Source organism: Panulirus ornatus, chromosome 55, assembly GCF_036320965.1.
Source record: "Panulirus ornatus isolate Po-2019 chromosome 55, ASM3632096v1, whole genome shotgun sequence".
NCBI lineage: Eukaryota > Metazoa > Arthropoda > Malacostraca > Decapoda > Palinuridae > Panulirus > Panulirus ornatus.
This window is the reverse complement of record NC_092278.1, coordinates 20999570-21016586: the sequence shown is the minus strand read 5'-3', so window position 1 is coordinate 21016586 and position 17017 is coordinate 20999570. Positions and strand designations below refer to the sequence as shown.

General features: G+C 39.4%; 1 protein-coding gene across 4 annotated transcripts in view; it reads right to left on the bottom strand.

The window, feature by feature from the left end:
- The window catches only part of Atg17 (autophagy-related 17), a 176604-nt gene that overhangs the window by 80973 nt on the left and 78614 nt on the right, over positions 1 to 17017 (bottom strand). For 2 of the 4 annotated variants that reach the window (XM_071693020.1, XM_071693021.1), the window contains 5 exons: positions 14998 to 15313; positions 4275 to 4400; positions 1918 to 1992; positions 774 to 965; positions 306 to 470 (listed from right to left, as the gene is read on the bottom strand). In XM_071693020.1, coding sequence (XP_071549121.1) covers positions 306 to 470; positions 774 to 965; positions 1918 to 1992; positions 4275 to 4400; positions 14998 to 15313 — 874 coding nt within the window. The remainder of the gene's footprint in view (positions 1 to 305; positions 471 to 773; positions 966 to 1917; positions 1993 to 4274; positions 4401 to 14997; positions 15314 to 17017) is intronic. The other 2 variants (XM_071693024.1, XM_071693022.1) reach the window with 2 other exon arrangements.

Below are 17017 nucleotides of genomic sequence, written 5' to 3'. Positions count from 1 at the left end.
TACTCCCAGGTACTGTAAGCCCTCTACTTAGTAGTCCTCCCCATTCAGACACACTTTCAAGCTATCCTACTTCATCTGCCTGTGGAATCTCATTACCTTAATTCTGTTTACATTCACTCTGAACTCATTCCTTCCACACATTATCTTAAACTCTGTCACCAGCTGCCTTAGTTTCTCTCTTTAGTTTGCCACTAGAGCCATGTCATCTGAAAACAACCACTGATTCACCTTACATACCCTACCAATCCCCATACCAAAGACCTAAAACAGAGCAAAATCCAAGAATGTTAACCTGAATGGCTCACCTGACTAAGTGATGAGAGCTCCTCCTGTCGTGCACCATCTTCCTCCTGCCAGCGCTCTTTCATGGCCACCATCTCCAGCTCATGCTCCAAGGTCAATCTCTTAACTGCTTCAACCTTTTCCTCCATTAACATTTTCTTCACCTCCTCAAATTCTGCAGTTGTTTGCTGTAATAAACACATTTCACTACCAAAATCCTAAAAATCACAAGACTACATTACTAACAGATGAGAACGAAGAGATGCCAGGGAAGAAAATATATTATATTTCAAACATAATGAGAGGATACATGGACAATACAGGAATCCCATATAAGGGGCTCCAGGGTTATATAATCAACTAATTAACTATGCTTACATACTTCTCACAAAGACTATTTGTAACCTCTTTTCCCAAATATATCACCTATTGACCTTCTATATATCTTCTTCAGGTGTTACTGATCCTACAGAAATATTCTAAGGACCAACCTGTAAATTTTCCTGGTGGCGGTGCAGCTGCTCCTGGTACATCTCAATCTCACGCTGAGCATCACTTAGTTTATGGGTCTGAAGATCTAGTGTTCCCTGTAGTTGTTCCTGAAGCTTATCCTGGTCTGCACGAGCCAGCATTACTGCTTCACTCACCGCTGCACTTTGCTCAGCTGAAGTTTGCACCTGAATCTGCTTATGAAACCTCTTTTTAGCCAGTTGCCATCAAAGAACATGTCTGAATAATTAGTATAATCAACACAACATTCATACCAGCAAAAATCATAAACATACCAAATATCCCAATTATGCCATTACCATCCTCAAAAGTAATAAGGCATCTTGTAAAATGCCATGTATATAGATAAGAGGGACAAAGGTATATGGTCAACTGCAGAGGTATGTTTGTCAAGTAAACCTAATAAGATATAAGGAAGAGTGGATGTAGAGAGGGGTGGCTGCATGCAAAAAGCATAAGGTTGAGGAGGAATAATGTGGTAAAGGACATGTGAATCAGATGTTTACTTTGAAGAATCAGTGTTAGAAATACTTAGTGATATAAAAAGACCTGTGTTTAGCATTCATATATCTGGAGAAAGCGAATAACATGGTTAACTGATATGCTTTGTGGTTGGTGTTACGAATGCATGGTGTGGGAGGAAAGGTCCTAAAAGTAGTGAAAAGTTTCTATCAAGGGACATGCTTCCATCTCCAATTCGGCCTCTTTTTCATAACTACTGTACTTTAAATACCCTAAATATCTACCTCACATTATCCTTTCCACAGGGATTGCAAATAAGCCTGTAAGCCATGATGTACAAAACAATTCTACCAACATGTACTGAGCCTAGATGTACAGACCAATTCTACCAACATGAACTGAACCTAACTGAATCATCCTGCCTGTGATGAGGTCCACAAGGTGTTATGTGGGGGAAAAAGCTGTAACAAAAAACAAAAAACCAAAACAAAAAGCCACTGAAGTGGGAAGATATCACTGAGAGGGTAGAACAACAAAAGAATACTACTGCAAAAGCCTTGAGATATGGGATATGCATCATGACAAAACACTCTTGAGTTTATACTTTCAGTGTAATAGGGTGCAGTAATAGATGTACACAAAAAGAAAGTACGGCGAACCCACCTGTAATAAGACATCCAAGATTCGAGACGAGAGTTCTGAGATGTAGTTGACATATGATTCCCCTTCATCTCGAACCTGTATAATTATAAACAAATACCAGTAAGGATGAATGATTCAAGCACATCACAAGGAAAACATCTATGAAATCGTGTATGCAAAAATTGACTAATGCTTAACATCAAAATCTCATGAAGGGAAATGTTATTTCATGGAATACCTATTTACTGCATAGCAGCATAGTTGCCAGGAGTGAAATAAGAATGGAAGGAAGTACTGTTTAGAAAATATCAAAAGCATCTATATTACTATAACTTCCATAGCCAAAAGTGGAACTTTCTTCAATATGAGCCACAATAAGTTACAGGCTGCATCATTTTATAAGAGGCATAATTCAAGCAAAATCTAGATTTATAAGACTTGCACCATTCAGTTCTTTAGATGCTAGGAAACGACTGCTTATGGGATAAAGTATGACATAACAAATTATCATTATATGCAATCCCAGGGCCCCTTTTGGGGGCTGTTTAAGTATAACAGCTGCAATCAATGCAGGATCAGGGTACAGTGGGCTTCTTTGAGACAGGAAAGCCAGAAGGTACTCTTTCCATCTCTTGAAAATGATAAAGCATTACTGAAAGTGACAACTCACTCACAGAAGTAATACTTAGAGGTGAAGCCCAGAAGCAACACTTAACATATCATTAATGAGTGGTTGGTTAGGAAATTCAATGTATATATGTAGGTGAGTTGCCTGTGGATTGGCAGAATGCTTGTATAGTGCCCCTGTATAAAGGAATGGAAAACAAAAGTAAACATTCAGATTACAGAGGTACAAGTTCAATAAGTGTACCTGGAGAGGTGTTTGCTTTGAAGAACTCCAGTGAGAAATACTTAGAGAAACAGATGGATTTGTTTGTAGCATTTAAGTACCTGGAGAAAGCATGTGATACTGCTGACAGAGATGCATTGTGGACGGTGTTACAAATTAATGATGTGGGAGGATAGCAATATGAAGCAGTGAAGAATTTTTAGCAAGAGGGAGGAAAGGTTGTGAGCAAGTTGGAAAAGAAGGCATTGAGTGCTTCTAGGTAAAGCTGGGACTGTGGCAGGATGTGTGTCATCACCATGGCTCCTTTACCTGTTCACAGATGGGGTGGCAAGGGAGGTTAATGAGAGGATCTTGAAGAGGAATAGGTCTGCAGTCTGTTGGTGGTGTGGAGAGGGCGTGGGAGGGTGAGTCAGTTGCTGTTTGCTGATGATACGGCTCTAGTAGCAGATTCAAAATTAAAACTGACTTTGAGAAAGTGAGTGAATGGAGAAAGTTGGGAGTCAATGAGAATAAAAGTAAGGTTATCAAGTTTAGCAGCAGTGAGAGACAAGCTGGTTGGAGTGTGAATATGAATGGAGAGAGCCTGAAAGAAGGAGAGTGCTTTAGACACCTGGGAGTGGACATAGCAGCAGATGGAACAATGGAAACTGAAGTAAGCCATGAGGTGGATGGGAGATGAAAGTTTTAGGTGCACTGAGAATAGCATAAAAAAGATGGTTATATGCAAGGGATGGATGGATGTGGTGTACGGGCACTCAATAAAGAGGTACAGAAGGTCAGTGTGTTGTAAATCAAATGTTAAAGGACAATACTTGGTGTACTTAGGGATGTAAGGAGGAACTAAGACGGTATACCTGTTGGAACAAAAAGGGAAAACCATGGAAGTGGTGAGAAGATGGTAAGAAGATGCCCTGCATCATCAGGGCTAGAAAATGCAGGAGAGAAATGAATGGAATTGGATCAATGTAGTACAAAAAGGGACCTTTAAGGTAAGAGACAGGCTAAGTAAGTTTTATGCTAAACCTATTAATAAGAGGCATAACTTTGGCAAAATCCAAATGAGAGTTATGGGTCTTCTCAAATTCAATTCTTAGATGCTAGGATACACCAGTATAATTAGTACAATGAGTAAAGTATCTGTTTTTGTGTTCTCAAGTTGTGACTATGATTAAGTTGAAAAAAGTGTGGCTCCTGGCAACAGATGGATGGATGAATAGATAAAAGATAGATGAACTGATGATGAAGATGGCTATAGCAATCCTCAAGAGTCTGCCACATTATGCAAACAGAAAATAAGGCTTCCCTTCCAAAGTTGTGTTCAAAGCTAATTTAAGTGAACTACACAAATATGTCAACAGATCTTAACAAGGTGAAACTTCAGTCTATTAGGCTTTCATTCATGGAAATGTTAACAATCACAAGTAAAAAAGGCTTTCCTCTTAAAGATGTCAACTTTGTTTTGGTAACATACTCGTAAAAACTACACAAAAATAACATGAATTATCACACAATGAACTTCTACACTAACCTTTCCTTTCAAAGATGCTAGTTCTGACTTAAGGCTTAAGACTTCATCTCTACAGTGAAGAGATGCAAGGGCACTTAGTCGCTGCTGTAGTCTGTCCACCTCTTCCTTAGCTTGGCTTAGGTCACTCTGTATTAATAAAAAAAAGAATCCAACATAAATGCCAACACTCCTAAACTTGACTAACATCAATCAGGATTATCAAATAAATGAATGCAACATTAATGCCAAGGGCTCAGTTTACTCTGAAATACTGTTTCTGTTCACATTCTCATAGTAATATTGTTATATCCATTTATGGCAGGATCAGACAATGATACTAATACATGAACTTTGTGTAAAAATAAAGGGATCAAAATTGCACTTTCCATATTAATGATTTCTTTATTCATGAAAAAAACAAAAGCAGCCAAAACGAACTTGAGCACAGCCAATGATTTAGTATTCTGAAGATATATGTTACACAGATAAACGCAATAAAATATGAACTGGTTAACCTAATATCAATAAGCAACTGCAACTGATAATCTGGTAGAACAAAGAAGCATTGCAGGAACTTATAATACACTACAGATCATTACTAAATTCTAAATAATAATGCTAACAGTACAGTTAACAATTATCAGATAAGAATACAGATCAAGTCTGATCTCTAATTTTTAGAGAAAAATTTCTGTGGTGAGTATATAAAGAAGATTACACTTAATATACGAGGGATGATCTTCAACTAGTATAGTAAAGTTTGGGGGGAATTCTGAGTGCATCTACAGGGGGTTTCTGTTTTCTGACATAGCGAGTGAAAGGTTTATACAGGGTACAGTGACTCAGAATAAGGAAAAGGGATAATTCTTGAAGTGCATATATCAAGTTTTGTCTCATCACTTACAAACTGAGGGTGATCTTTAGCTGATAAAGTCCAGGAGATTCAGGAAATTTACTGGATACACTTAAAGAACATTTATGGTCAGCTCTGTACAGAACACAGCATATAGGATATACAGATAAAACAGATACAACTGTTTTAAACTGTTAACCTACAGTGCAGAGGGCAGGAGTTGATAAGCTCAGGGCAAGCCTGCATTTGATGCACTGAGAAAGATACTTCATCAGCTACAAACATCAGCATGCTAACAAGTATTGTGACAACAATCTACTCACAATCAAATACTAGGGTCAGCAAGAATAAATGTGAATGACAAGGTCATGTAATGAAACAATATCATAAGTTAATGAATTAAATTGCTAAATCAGCTGATTTGAAATTATTCATTTTGCAAAGCTACACTACAGTTAATATCTGGTACTTTGAACATTACAGGAACAGCAAAAGTTTTTTCAAGACTTAAGTTATCCAATAAATCAAGTTATCTAATACTTAACCATTATGGTAAAATGACTAAATGAGAGGGAGCAAAAAGAATCACCTCTGCACAAGAGGATTTTTCTTTTCTTTATTACAACGGAAAGTGAGGTAAAGGAAATGAAATCCTTGACTCGTCTATGATCAGTTCTGCTTGACAATAATTACCAGCAAAACAAACATTTAACTAAGAAAACTCGCCATGTAACAAAAGGTCAACCAATCATAAAATCATATATTCAAAACCCCTACCACTAATGCAAAGCCTGCCTCTTCTTTCTGCTAATGCATCATTCTTATTCTTGTATAGTGCAAGGTGAATTAAACATAAGCAGTACAAATATGGGCTTCTCTGAGTCACACATGGTCACAATACCAAAATGTTTCTTGTTTCCAAATGTATTTCTGTGTAAAGTGCTTGAATGTATGATCGTAAGACTAAAATGATTTGAAATGACAAAATAAGTTGGAATCAACTGAGAGGTGGCCAATCCATAAAGTAGCTACAAAATCTCCCTAAGTTCACAATCAAAAAGAATAAAATGTGATATGGCTACTGGCCAAGAGAATCAATTTTTCTAGCCATAAAAGAAAAAAGTAAATAAAAAATTGGGAAAACAGACCCTTAAGCAGTAGTTCTCAACCTTTTTTTTTAAGACAGCACATTACAATTTTTCCAAAGATATTTACATCACATGCTTATCAAAAGCAGAAAAACTACCAAATGCAGGAGACAGAGCAAAACAACTGAAGCTTAATACACTCAAAATATAAACTGATGCTGGAGAGATGCTCTCTTTGGCATATGAACAAATATGTCTTGACAGCCTAAGAGAAGTCTTGATGGTTTTAAGACCCCAAGAGAAATGCTTGGTGATCCCACTTAGAGTCATGACTCCAGCAGTGGTAAGAGCTGCCCTAGAATAAAATACTGAGATAACATAGACCCTATGACCAATCTAAATTGCAAAGGATGCTGCCAACCTACCACCGTTAGATAGTTACTTTCACATTTGGACAAAGAACAAACTATCTAACTAAACAAATCAACAAATGTGTTGTCATCTTTAACTAAAGGATACAACATAACTGAATTACACAGTCAAATCACAAAGTCAGTATCTATGAAACAGATAATGGTTCATCTTCTAACAAAAGACCAAGTAACATACACTAAATCAAAACTGTTGTCGTATTGTAAAGTAACTCAAATACACTACTAGAGTCCAGACAACACTATAGAATCTCTCCTGTGAAAGTAAAGAACAAAGCCAAATCATCTGTAATGTAAAAGTCCAGAAAAACTATCACCTAGTCAAAGTCCAGAATGAAAACTAAACCATCTACAGTCAGAATTCACAAGAAGACTAAATCACCAACACTGGTGAAGTTCAGTAAAACACTGAACTATCCGTAATGTCAGACTCACGAAGAAAAAATACTTTTTTAATTTCAGAATCAAGGATGAAGACTAAATCCTTTAAACTGTCTGAGACCAAAGCAGAGGTTCTTGATTCTGTTTCCGAGAATACACACACATGCAAACAGACATACAGGCATAACAACATACAAAAGTGCACACATACAAACACATACAGACAGATATACACATACACACACACACACACTTGGTGGAAGGGAAGTAAACAAACCCAGCATTGATGACGATGAATGGTAAAAACAACACTGGATTAAGTGAAATAGCACTCTAACTGGTTGAGCCAACTGTTAGGTGGCTGGTGTAACTTCAGCTAAGTTCTTATGTTACCAATGGTAACTAGAGTCAAGCAGAGTGGAGACTATTTATGTCAAGGTTTTCAGTTCTGCTTCATAGAGTCCAATACAGAAAATGAGTACAAACTTGAGGATGGAAGGAAGAACACCAGGAAAATAGAGATGTAGATAGGAGAAATATACAGTAAGTAAATGGGAGGAAAAAGGAAGAAAATAAGAAAATCAGAGGATAGAAAGGAAAGAGGTATAAAGAAATAGTTAAAAGGAGGGCAGTACGAAAATCATGATGGAGAAAATACAAAGATAAGAAAATAGGTGATGGAGGAGCAGTTATGAGATCAACAAAGGACAAAGGAAAACAAGAAATGAATCATGGTCGATGAAAGACATCTGAGAGAGAAAAGACATCATAGGTAAACTGAAAGGGAAAAAAGAAACAGTATAAAATAAAACGAAAGTGAGACATAAAAGAGATATGAGGAAAAACAGGGTAGAAAAAGGAGCGAGTGCAGAATTGGAGGGAATGAGGTGAATATGAAAAACCTAATTGTAGCCAGTCATATGAATATGGTTTGTAACAAGTCAGGGAGTAAAGTTTGTTACAGCACTGGATGAAAAATTTGTCAAAGCCACAGGCATAAGGTCTCTTACAACCCTGGGTGTGAGGTGTAACAGAGATATGACTGAATGTTCGTCAGAGCCAGGGGTTCAAGGTTCACCACAGCCCTGGGTGTCAAGTTTATCAGAGCCAAGGGCGTGAGGTTTATCACAGCCCTAGGTGCAAGGTTTATCACAGCTCTGGGTGAAGGTTTGTCAAAATTGAGGGTGTGTGGTATGTCACAACTCTAGGTTTTAGGTTCATCACAGCTCTGGGTGAAAGTTAATCTGAGCCAAAAGTGTGACATTTGTCACTGCACTGGGTGACAGGTTGAACATAGCTCTAGTGAAGGTCTATCACAGGCCTAGGTGTGGGTCTGTTACAGCCTTGTTAATAAGGTTTATCACAGCTCCAAATGTAAGGATTTTCTCAGTTCTGATACATGTATCAGCTTTAGGTATATGGTATAACATAAACTTCACAGTTAAGGTGAAGAATAAGATCTACATTTCGATATGGACCAAGGGGGGAATGTAACCACTAGTTCCTAGGTGTAATCACTGAAAATTGTGTTAACAAGAATAAAATGTAATTCCCCTTTACTCTGGTTTTGATGTCATTCATAATAACCTACCTTCCTGTGGAAATTCACATAAAACCCAGCATCAATAACGAATCACCTACTTCCTATGCCCCTATTTTCTTCTCTTTTTCAATAACATGATCATCATCTTAATCCCTCCTGCCCTGTGGTATCAACCTTACAGGTGAATGAAACTAACCCAATTAGAAAATGTAGAAAAAACAACTAGTTTTGCATGTCCTACATTTGCTCTGAGAATGTTCTTCATGCCTGACAAAGTAATTTACACCAGTTTACACATGTTGAAAATGTCTTATAATGACATACACCGTGACTCTCCAAAAGGAGAACATTAACCAACTTTCCATTACTTTGTACATAAAAAAGAAAAAACTCTCCATCATATGCACATGCACAGAGATAACATTGTTCAACATCCTTTTCCTGACAAAACAAAAACCAACACATAAAAATGAAAATTTTCATATCTAAAGCATAACAAACTTAAGAGCTTCAATACAACAATAGTTTCACCTTATATCTAATATGTTTCACTAGCGTAAAGTGTATCACTGTCAATCTTAATAGTTCTCTATGTATCTCTGTGTTTATATCTTTGCAAATCTGTGTACTTCACTCTCACTTCACCTAACACTGTTTTTAATGGCTAGGAATCTGTCAATCTAATATATGAATCCACATATTCATCCACCTTTCTACCATTTTGTTAACTATTTAGTTCTCTATCTATACATATGTTATCTTTGACAGATAAGAGTGGATTTGTACAAATGAGAACAATGTTCATCTGTTCCAGATACTACCTTACTAAAGTGGGAAAGACAATTAGGTATCTATCTATCTATTCATCTATAATCATCCTTGACCAATTTCTATCAAAGAGTCCTGGTGTTGACCAGGACCTTTCTAAAGGCTCTGGCAGCTGAAGGACGCACCACTTCCAGTAGCAGGAACATGTAAACTCCTTTGGAGAGATTAGTTCTTTGACAAAACTGTACTCCCAATGAGATAGTCTCCCCAAAGGTGATTTTCCATTCGTTGTGTTACTTCAGGAAGGCTGAGCCCAGAACCAACATACATGTATATACACAAATATAAATTGAAATTCTATTTACTATGCTTGATTGCCATTTCCTAAGTTAGTGAGGCAGCACTGGGAACAGATGAGGAAAGGCCAAATCCACTCATCCATTTTCTACCAGTCATTTGTAATGCAATAACACCACAGCTCTCTAACCACAACCAGGCCCCACAGACCTTTCCAAGTTTAACCTGCTTACCCTGAACACTTCACATGCCCTAGCTCAGTCTACTGACGGCACACTGACACCAGTATACAACACTGTTCCAATTCACTCTGTCCCGTAATAAAATATCAATAATATAATGTATATCAAGTCAAGTGGGAGGTGAGTTTGAATGGAGAAAAACTGGAGGAAGTGAAGTGTTTTAGATATCTGGGAGTGGATCTGGCAGCGGATGGAACCATGGAAGCGGAAGTGGATCATAGGGTGGGGGAGGGGGCGAAAATTCTGGGGGCCTTGAAGAATGTGTGGAAGTCGAGAACATTATCTCGGAAAGCAAAAATGGGTATGTTTGAAGGAATAGTGGTTCCAACAATGTTGTATGGTTGCGAGGCGTGGGCTATGGATAGAGTTGTGCGCAGGAGGATGGATGTGCTGGAAATGAGATGTTTGAGGACAATGTGTGGTGTGAGGTGGTTTGATCGAGTGAGTAACGTAAGGGTAAGAGAGATGTGTGGAAATAAAAAGAGCGTGGTTGAGAGAGCAGAAGAGGGTGTTTTGAAGTGGTTTGGGCACATGGAGAGAATGAGTGAGGAAAGATTGACCAAGAGGATATATGTGTCGGAGGTGGAGGGAACGAGGAGAAGAGGGAGACCAAATTGGAGGTGGAAAGATGGAGTGAAAAATATTTTGTGTGATCGGGGCCTGAACATGCAGGAGGGTGAAAGGAGGGCAAGGAATAGAGTGAATTGGAGCGATGTGGTATACCAGGGTTGACGTGCTGTCAGTGGATTGAATCAAGGCATGTGAAGCGTCTGGGGTAAATCATGGAAAGTTGTGTAGGTATGTATATTTGCGTGTGTGGACGTATGTATATACATGTGTATGGGGGGGGTTGGGCCATTTCTTTCGTCTGTTTCCTTGCGCTACCTCGCAAACGCGGGAGACAGCGACAAAGTATAATAAAAAAAATAAAAAAAAAAATAATGTATTATCATATTTTATCATTATACTTTGACACTGTCTCCCGCGTTAAGCGAGGTAGCGCAAGGAAACAGAGGAAAGAATGGCCCAACCAACCCATCCACACACGCACATATACATACCTATACATTTCAACGTATACATATATATACATACACAGACATATACATATATACACATGCACAAAATTCACACTTGCTGCCTTTATTCATTCCCGTTGGGGATAATATAACGTGAGTAATATAATATAAATAGATATATACATTCATACATATTCACCACTAGCTACATTAAAGAAGCTGCATAATGAACAGATGACTGAACTTTAGAGGAAAAAATCCTCAACTGGCCCCCTTTTCTGTTCTTCTTTTGGAAAAGAAAAACAGGAGGGGAGGATTTCTACCCCCTCACTCCTACCCCTTTTAGTCGCCTTCTATGACACACAGGGAATACGTGGGCAGTATTCTTTCTCCCCTATCCCAGAGATTCTCCTATTCCTCTCCTAAGTGAAACTGTATCAGAAAAATATGACTGTGCCTTCAGGCAATAATCCTCGCTTAGCTCCATCACCTGTTCACTGTCCAATGACTACCCCAACTCTCGTAAACCATGCCCCTACAGTCCCTCCTGAACCTCATCATGTTCACCCTACCTCAGCCAATCCCACCCCCTCCTAATTATTGAAAGAAATAACATAGAAGGGGAGAATTTTCAGCCTTCTAGTTCCAACTTACTTTAGTAGCCTTCTATGACATGCAGGAGACATGAGGGTAGCATTCTTACTCCTCTTTTCTTTGGGATAATCATTATTATTACTGTTGCTATCATTTTCATTATCAGTGCTACCATATTATCATCATGATATCTACCATTATTATAAAAATTACTATTACTATCAATGAATGGAGAAAAACTGGAGGAAGTGAAGTGTTTTAGATATCTGGGAGTGGATCTGGCAGCGGATGGAACCATGGAAGCGGAAGTGGATCATAGGGTGGGGGAGGGGGCGAAAATTCTGGGGGCCTTGAAGAATGTGTGGAAGTCGAGAACATTATCTCGGAAAGCAAAAATGGGTATGTTTGAAGGAATAGTGGTTCCAACAATGTTGTATGGTTGCGAGGCGTGGGCTATGGATAGAGTTGTGCGCAGGAGGATGGATGTGCTGGAAATGAGATGTTTGAGGACAATGTGTGGTGTGAGGTGGTTTGATCGAGTGAGTAACGTAAGGGTAAGAGAGATGTGTGGAAATAAAAAGAGCGTGGTTGAGAGAGCAGAAGAGGGTGTTTTGAAGTGGTTTGGGCACATGGAGAGAATGAGTGAGGAAAGATTGACCAAGAGGATATATGTGTCGGAGGTGGAGGGAACGAGGAGAAGAGGGAGACCAAATTGGAGGTGGAAAGATGGAGTGAAAAATATTTTGTGTGATCGGGGCCTGAACATGCAGGAGGGTGAAAGGAGGGCAAGGAATAGAGTGAATTGGAGCGATGTGGTATACCAGGGTTGACGTGCTGTCAGTGGATTGAATCAAGGCATGTGAAGCGTCTGGGGTAAATCATGGAAAGTTGTGTAGGTATGTATATTTGCGTGTGTGGACGTATGTATATACATGTGTATGGGGGGGGTTGGGCCATTTCTTTCGTCTGTTTCCTTGCGCTACCTCGCAAACGCGGGAGACAGCGACAAAGTATAATAAAAAAAATAAAAAAAAAAATAATGTATTATCATATTTTATCATTATACTTTGACACTGTCTCCCGCGTTAAGCGAGGTAGCGCAAGGAAACAGAGGAAAGAATGGCCCAACCAACCCATCCACACACGCACATATACATACCTATACATTTCAACGTATACATATATATACATACACAGACATATACATATATACACATGCACAAAATTCACACTTGCTGCCTTTATTCATTCCCGTTGGGGATAATATAACGTGAGTAATATAATATAAATAGATATATACATTCATACATATTCACCACTAGCTACATTAAAGAAGCTGCATAATGAACAGATGACTGAACTTTAGAGGAAAAAATCCTCAACTGGCCCCCTTTTCTGTTCTTCTTTTGGAAAAGAAAAACAGGAGGGGAGGATTTCTACCCCCTCACTCCTACCCCTTTTAGTCGCCTTCTATGACACACAGGGAATACGTGGGCAGTATTCTTTCTCCCCTATCCCAGAGATTCTCCTATTCCTCTCCTAAGTGAAACTGTATCAGAAAAATATGACTGTGCCTTCAGGCAATAATCCTCGCTTAGCTCCATCACCTGTTCACTGTCCAATGACTACCCCAACTCTCGTAAACCATGCCCCTACAGTCCCTCCTGAACCTCATCATGTTCACCCTACCTCAGCCAATCCCACCCCCTCCTAATTATTGAAAGAAATAACATAGAAGGGGAGAATTTTCAGCCTTCTAGTTCCAACTTACTTTAGTAGCCTTCTATGACATGCAGGAGACATGAGGGTAGCATTCTTACTCCTCTTTTCTTTGGGATAATCATTATTATTACTGTTGCTATCATTTTCATTATCAGTGCTACCATATTATCATCATGATATCTACCATTATTATAAAAATTACTATTACTATCAATGAATGGAGAAAAACTGGAGGAAGTGAAGTGTTTTAGATATCTGGGAGTGGATCTGGCAGCGGATGGAACCATGGAAGCGGAAGTGGATCATAGGGTGGGGGAGGGGGCGAAAATTCTGGGGGCCTTGAAGAATGTGTGGAAGTCGAGAACATTATCTCGGAAAGCAAAAATGGGTATGTTTGAAGGAATAGTGGTTCCAACAATGTTGTATGGTTGCGAGGCATGGGCTATGGATAGAGTTGTGCGCAGGAGGATGGATGTGCTGGAAACGAGATGTTTGAGGACAATGTGTGGTGTGAGGTGGTTTGATCGAGTGAGTAACGTAAGGGTAAGAGAGATGTGTGGAAATAAAAAGAGCGTGGTTGAGAGAGCAGAAGAGGGTGTTTTGAAGTGGTTTGGGCACATGGAGAGAATGAGTGAGGAAAGATTGACCAAGAGGATATATGTGTCGGAGGTGGAGGGAACAAGGAGAAGAGGGAGACCAAATTGGAGGTGGAAAGATGGAGTGAAAAAGATTTTGTGTGATCGGGGCCTGAACATGCAGGAGGGTGAAAGGAGGGCAAGGAACAGAGTGAATTGGAGCGATGTGGTATACCGGGGCTGACGTGCTGTCAGTGGATTGAATCAGGGCATGTGAAGCGTCTGGGGTAAACCATGGAAAGCTGTGTAGGTATGTATATTTGCGTGTGTGGACGTATGTATATACATGTGTATGGGGGGGTTGGGCCATTTCTTTCGTCTGTTTCCTTGCGCTACCTCGTAAACGCGGGAGACAGCGACAAAGTATATAAAAAAAAAAAAAAACTATCAATATTATCATCATTACCATAAATATCATTATCAACATTTTTTTTCATACTTGATCACCATTTCCTGCATTAGAATCAAAACCACAACCCCCTATCCAAAACCAGGTCCCACAGACTTTTCCATGGTTTACCCTAGATGCTCCACTAACAGCACGTCAATTACCCTACAACTTCCTATCCAAAACCAGACCCCATGGTTTACCCCAGATGCTTCACATGGCCTGATTCAGTCCACTGACAGTATGTCAATTATCATTATCATTATCATCACTATCATCAATATTTCCCCTAACGATAGGGTAAAAAGAACACTAAGTATCTCCTGTGCATCAGAAAAGACAACCAAGAAGAGTGGGTGCATGGTCATAACGGAAAATCTTCTCTCATGTATTAACTTGCAAAAATCTCAATCGTCTGTTCTTGATGCTATGTCAGTAAAGAAGCAAAAGGTGAATATGTATCAAAAAACAATCACATCCATCCATACATACTTACATAACAGATGAAATGGCTAAAGCAAGCAGACAGTATATATAAAATCAACTTAAGCAGTGGTATGATAGAGGAGAATATTCAAAAGACTATGCCCCATGAATGTAAAACTCCTTTTGTATACAATTAAGTACTAACAAATAGGTAATATCATAAATAAATATACTTTACAGGAATTTCACCTACAGTTCAGTATATAATCAATCCCCAGAGATCATCCCTGTTAACAGTACGAAATCAAATCCCACCTCTTCTGAGATATCAAGTAATACTACATATATTGCTCTCACCTGTAGTGCAATAATGGCAGTATTCTTGTCCTCCAGCTGTTGCTGCAGCTCTGCTGTGATGACATGATGCGTCTTCACCAAAGGCAGGTGGTGCCTCGGGCCGGAGGCTGCAGTGCCGCTGCTCTCGGTGTAGCTGGAGGGCATCGACTCGTCAATGTAGAATTCAGCGGTGACAAACTCCTGGGAGGTGAGCACAGACTCTGGGCTGTGCTGGGGGTCTTGGGGGGACACCGAAGCTAGGCTCACCTGCGTGGCTACGCTCCCTGGTGTGGCTACGCTCCCCTGCCTATTGGGAAGAATGCCCATACCCTCCACGCTAATTCAAAACAACTGCTGTTGATGCTGTTACTCAGAAAACTGAAGATCAAAACAATTTCAAAATAAACTCCACAGCCAATTTAAAAAAATCCCTTTACCTGCACTGAGCACCAAAAACAACAGATTCCCTAAATCCTTCTCACCTACTCGAAACTTAAGTCCCAAATGATACATCTCACTCCTTATATGAACATAAAGTGATCATATTTACATCTTACCAATCTATAACATTAGCTGCTTTATTTGTGAGACCACTTAAAATAAGAATCATGATTAATTTAAATGATTTGTTGCATTCTTGGTACCATAATGCAAAGTAATCAAGATGAACAGTGACTCAAGTGTACAGAGAAGATTCAAATCTTGGCAGTCTAAGGATGATAAAAAGCTCAATAGATTAGGCAGCCATGTAAGAAATCATGAACCAACTGCTTCCAAGGCATGTATGCAAATACCAAGAGAAGGTGATTGGTTCCATGTGAAGGTGGGTCTGCAGCAGGGGTGTGTGATATCACCATGGCTGTTTAATTTGTTTATGAATAGGGTGGTATGGGAGATATGCAATCTGTTGGGGGTGGGGAAGCCTGGGAGATGAGACAGTTGTTGCTTGCTGATGACACAACACTGATAGCAGATTTGAGTAAAAAAAAAAAAAGATGCTCATTTCTGAGCTTGGGAGAGGGAGTGAAAGCAGAAAGTTGACAGTAAGAATTAAAAAGCAACGTTTTTAGGTTCAGCAGTGAAAATGGACCAGTTATCCATTTTGAATGGAAGGAAATTGAAGGAACTGGATTGTTCTACATACCTGGGAGTGAATATGGCAGCAAATAGAACCAAGGGAACTGAAGTGAGCCATAGGGTGAGTGAGGGTGCAAAGATCCAGAGCATATTGAGGAATGTGTGGAACAAGATGTCATTGCTTTTATGGGTAAAGATGGTATATGTTTGATGGTATAGTACAGTACAGTAGTCTCATCATTACTGGGTGGATCTATGGTGTGGGCTTAGATAAAAATGTAGGGAAGGGGTTGGATGTGCTGGAAATGGAATATTTGAGGACAATATGTGGTGTGAGGAGGGTTGATCAAATAACAAAATAACAGGATAAGAGGAAAGAGCGGTAGTAAGAGGAATGAGTATGAGAGAGCCAAAAAGGTATGGACAATTGCTAGGATGAATAAGCAGAGGATGACTAAGAGGGAATACATGTCAAAAGTGAGGAAAACAAGGAAAAGGAGGAAACCAAGGTGGAGGGGGGAGGATGGAGTGAAAGAGGCTTTGAGTGTATGGGGACCTGAATGTGCAGGACGGTGTGCAAGGGATAAAGCGAGTTAAAATGATGTGGTATACACGGGATGGCATACTGCTGATGGGCTGAACCAGGCCTTATGAAGCAATCATGGGAAACCATGGAAAGATAAAAAAAAAAATTGGGTCTGGTTGTAGATAGGGCATTCTGGCTTCATTGAATCATACATGACAAACTAGAGTGGACATGAGCAAATGAGGCTATTTCTTCCTCTTTTACAGGTGCTTCCTTGCTAGTGCAGGATATGTCATTTCCCACATTAGCAAGGTTGTGTCACAAATTGACAAAGAAATGGCCTCATTTGCTTACATTCACTACCTAGCTGTTATTTGTACTGCACTAAAACCACAGCCCCCTATTCACAACCATGCCTCACAGACCTTTCTTTGGTTA